This window comes from Plasmodium vivax, genomic scaffold (genome assembly GCF_000002415.2).
Source record: "Plasmodium vivax scf_6742 genomic scaffold, whole genome shotgun sequence".
Lineage (NCBI taxonomy): Eukaryota > Apicomplexa > Aconoidasida > Haemosporida > Plasmodiidae > Plasmodium > Plasmodium vivax.
Window position 1 is genome coordinate 1 of NW_001850160.1, and position 3,452 is coordinate 3,452.

General features: G+C 34.2%; 1 protein-coding gene across 1 annotated transcript; it reads left to right on the forward strand.

Moving 5' to 3' along the window:
• Positions 1-810: 810 nt before the first annotated feature.
• On the forward strand, positions 811-2,966 carry PVX_022685 (variable surface protein Vir24-related; the record flags this gene model as incomplete). Its single annotated transcript, XM_001612479.1, has 3 exons — positions 811-837; positions 975-2,657; positions 2,784-2,966. The coding sequence occupies 3 exons, from the start codon at positions 811-813 to the stop codon at positions 2,964-2,966; spliced, it is 1,893 nt and encodes a 630-aa protein (XP_001612529.1).
• Between the last annotated feature and the right edge of the window lie 486 nt (positions 2,967-3,452).

A 3,452-nucleotide genomic window follows, 5' to 3' on the forward strand; every position in this document is an offset into this window, starting at 1 on the left:
GCATTATTAATTTGAACTGTTTTATTTTTTCCTATATTTTTCATTTATCATATTTTATGAAGAAATGTTTTACCATTACTAAAAAGTGATACGTTAATGGAAAAAATTAAAATTTTTTGAGCATTAATTTATATATCTTTTACAGGACACGTATTTTACAGAGAGCGCTTTTACTTAGGAACATTTTTATAATATTTAGCAGTACATAGCTTATATTATAGAATTTAAAAAAAGGGAATGAAGTACCATAAAAATTCCTGAAAATAACATCTATCGAAATAATTAAAATGTTATATTTTAACGGAAAAAGCATTGCTATCATTACAAAGTAAGAGAAATGCAGTAATTGCAATTGTAAAAATATATAATTCTTATTTAGACAATATTTGCAAACCCCCAATAGGGTTAATTAACTGATCATTGTCGCTACAAATTGTAGTTCAAACCTATGACAATTTAATATTATATGTTATGTCTCACATTTGTTATGCGCAATTTATATACAGCATTTTAATGTAAAAATTTACAAACAAAATAATTTGTCACCGTTACGTTTTATGTGAATTGATATATTCTCCATTTTCTGTGAATATTCATGCTTAATTAAAAGAGTTCATTTGGAAAAAAATATTATGATACTGTAATGGCTTGGACAAAAAGAGAAATAAGACGACCTTATTAATTGACCCCATTTGTCTATATTTTAAACTTAATATAGAGTAATCTAAGATATAGCAGCAGATTACGCGTGATAATTTTTCAAATGTACATGTGTGCGTAACTATGATATGAGCATTGTTATATAACAGGATGGCACTTTCAGAAGAAAATAATTGGGTACATTTTTATTTTCAGTCTACATATAGCTTACTACTTCATTATTGTATGCTATTCTAAGATTTGTAGAATACCTTTTCTTTATCGGGAATGCTTATTTACATAATTACATTTTTTTTATCCCGCCTGGCTAATAGGAAAAACACTTAGAAAAATTGCCTTCATATAAGGAATATAAAAAATTGGATGACTTGGATATTAAGGATTATAGCGATAATTACTGTGAAAAAGATTTAGGAAGCCCGAAGAAAGAAGATAAAGAACTTTGTAATAAGGTATCGAAGCATTTAAAAAGATTATCTGGTATATCTAATAATGATGATCGTAAACATGGCTGTTTTTATTTTCAATACTGGTTCTATGATCAGATAAGCAAAAAMTRKARWGCTGATAATAAATTTAATAACAAAACAGTTAGTGATAAATTTTTTGATTTAGTGGAATTAAAAATTGGGGAATTTCCTAATTTGCAATCTTGTAAATGTTATGTATCTGGGACACCAGAAATCTGGAAAGAAGAAAAAGATTTGCACGATTATTTTGAAAATTACAAAGATATTAATTGCACTAATTCTGATAAGTCTACGTGTGAAAAATATGCGCGTTATGTTACCTATATTAATAATTTATTTCAAAATAAGGAGTATGATTGCTGTTATGACGAGGATGTGGAACTTGTTTGTGAACCTTATATCAAATGTGAGTATAAGACCAGACCTGATGATCTATTACCAAAATTACAAAAAGAACTAAAGGCTTTGGAAGCAAAACCAGCGGAAGTGCCTAAAGGGGATGTAGGGGTAGTGGGACCAGGTGAGAGAGCAGGAAGTGGAGTGGCGGGAAATGGAAAGGTAGGACCTGGAGATCTAGGAAGTAAAGATCCAGGAACTGCAGATCAAGGAAGTAAAGCGGGAGGACTTGGGGATCCTAGCAATAAAGCTGCAGGACCTGGAGATACAGGAAGTAAAGAGGCAAGAACTGGAGATGCAGGAGGTGAAGCGCCAGGAAATGGAGATCAAGGAAGTAAATCGCCAGGAACTGCAGATCAAGGAAATAAAGCTCCAGGAACTGGAGATCTAGTAAGTAAAGCGGAAGGACCTGGAGATCCTAGAAGTAAAGAGGCAGGAGCTGAAGTTCAAGGAATTAAAGCGGAAGGAGCTGAAGTTCAAGGAAGTCAAGTGGCAGGAAGTAAAGAGGAAGGAAGTGAACAGAAAGGACCGGGAAATACAGGAGGTGATGTAGCAAAACCTGCACCTGTAAAGCCTGCTACTGCAAAACCTGTAGCAGCAAAACCTGTAGCGACAGTACTTGGAGGGACGGAATCTGGAGAGGGAACACCAGAAGCACTAAAACCTGCAGCGGAAACACCTGTACCTGCAAAACCCGTAGCGGCAAAACCTGCTCTGGCCGAACCCACACAATTACCAGCTGCGCCACCTCCACCACCAGAACCTAAAGAGACAGTAGATGAACCGGGAGTACCTAAAGTGGCAGTGGATGAAGAAGAACCTGAAGAAACAGCAGCTGAAAGTGAATTAGCTGAAGAGGAAGCACCAGAACTTCTAGACGGTGAAGCGTTAGTCACTTTGGAAGATGCAGCAACCTTTAGTCCTCCATCAATAGAGGGCTCTGTAGAGGCAGTTCATGCAGCACCATATTATACTCCTGAACGTGCAGGCGATATGGTGCCTCTGACCAATTCTGAAGCCACGAGTACTTTAGGAACTATACATGAAGAGTTAGACTCAAACTTTTTTCGCAACATCATCATGGCCATCGCAGTACTTGGAACAATTTTCTTCCTTTTCTACTACAACAGGGTAATTGCACATTCTATTTTGTGAAATGTGAATATTTTGTTGGTAGCTACAATTTATGTTACTTCTAAATGTACGCTTACAAAGCATATATATTTTCACGCGTTTTATATTTCATTTTTATATTAGTCTTCCCGATTGGAACCAAATTCTCGGAAAAAAAAAAAGAAAAAGGGAAAGATATTTGAACATAATTACTATGAACAGTATGAAAAGGAGTTAGAAATGTATGGATCTGAGGAAACGTTTTTAGATTCTGAAACGGATCGATTATATTTGAATTATCACCCTGATCAAGACTCTTACTACTAAGTAGATGTTTTTAAGATGAAACTGTTTGGAGCTAGCACGTGGGGTAGAGGGGAAAGTAACCAACATAGTACGAGTATCTATTTTTTATAAAAAGTGGAGATAATGAAATGGGAGAGATAAACAAGTTAACGTTGACTAATAGGTTACAAAAATGTATATGTTTGTTCTAATCCTTAAGGCGTTTATCTAGATGTGCAATATGTCACATTAATTATTATTGTAAAAACGTGACACAATATTAGAACAATCTAGAGTGAATTCATTATTTAAAAATGTTGGAATTGTAGTTTCGGTGTGTATGAGAAAAACTGCTTCAGTAGCAGTGTGCTACATACCTCAATTATGTGCTCCTATATTTCCATAAATTTTGTAAAAATGGAAAATAAGGAATGATATATGATAAGGCCATCCACCGAGTGCTATGCATTATCTAAATATTGTTTAAAAAAAATGTGTAGAAATATATTACAGAGTACCACTTAATTT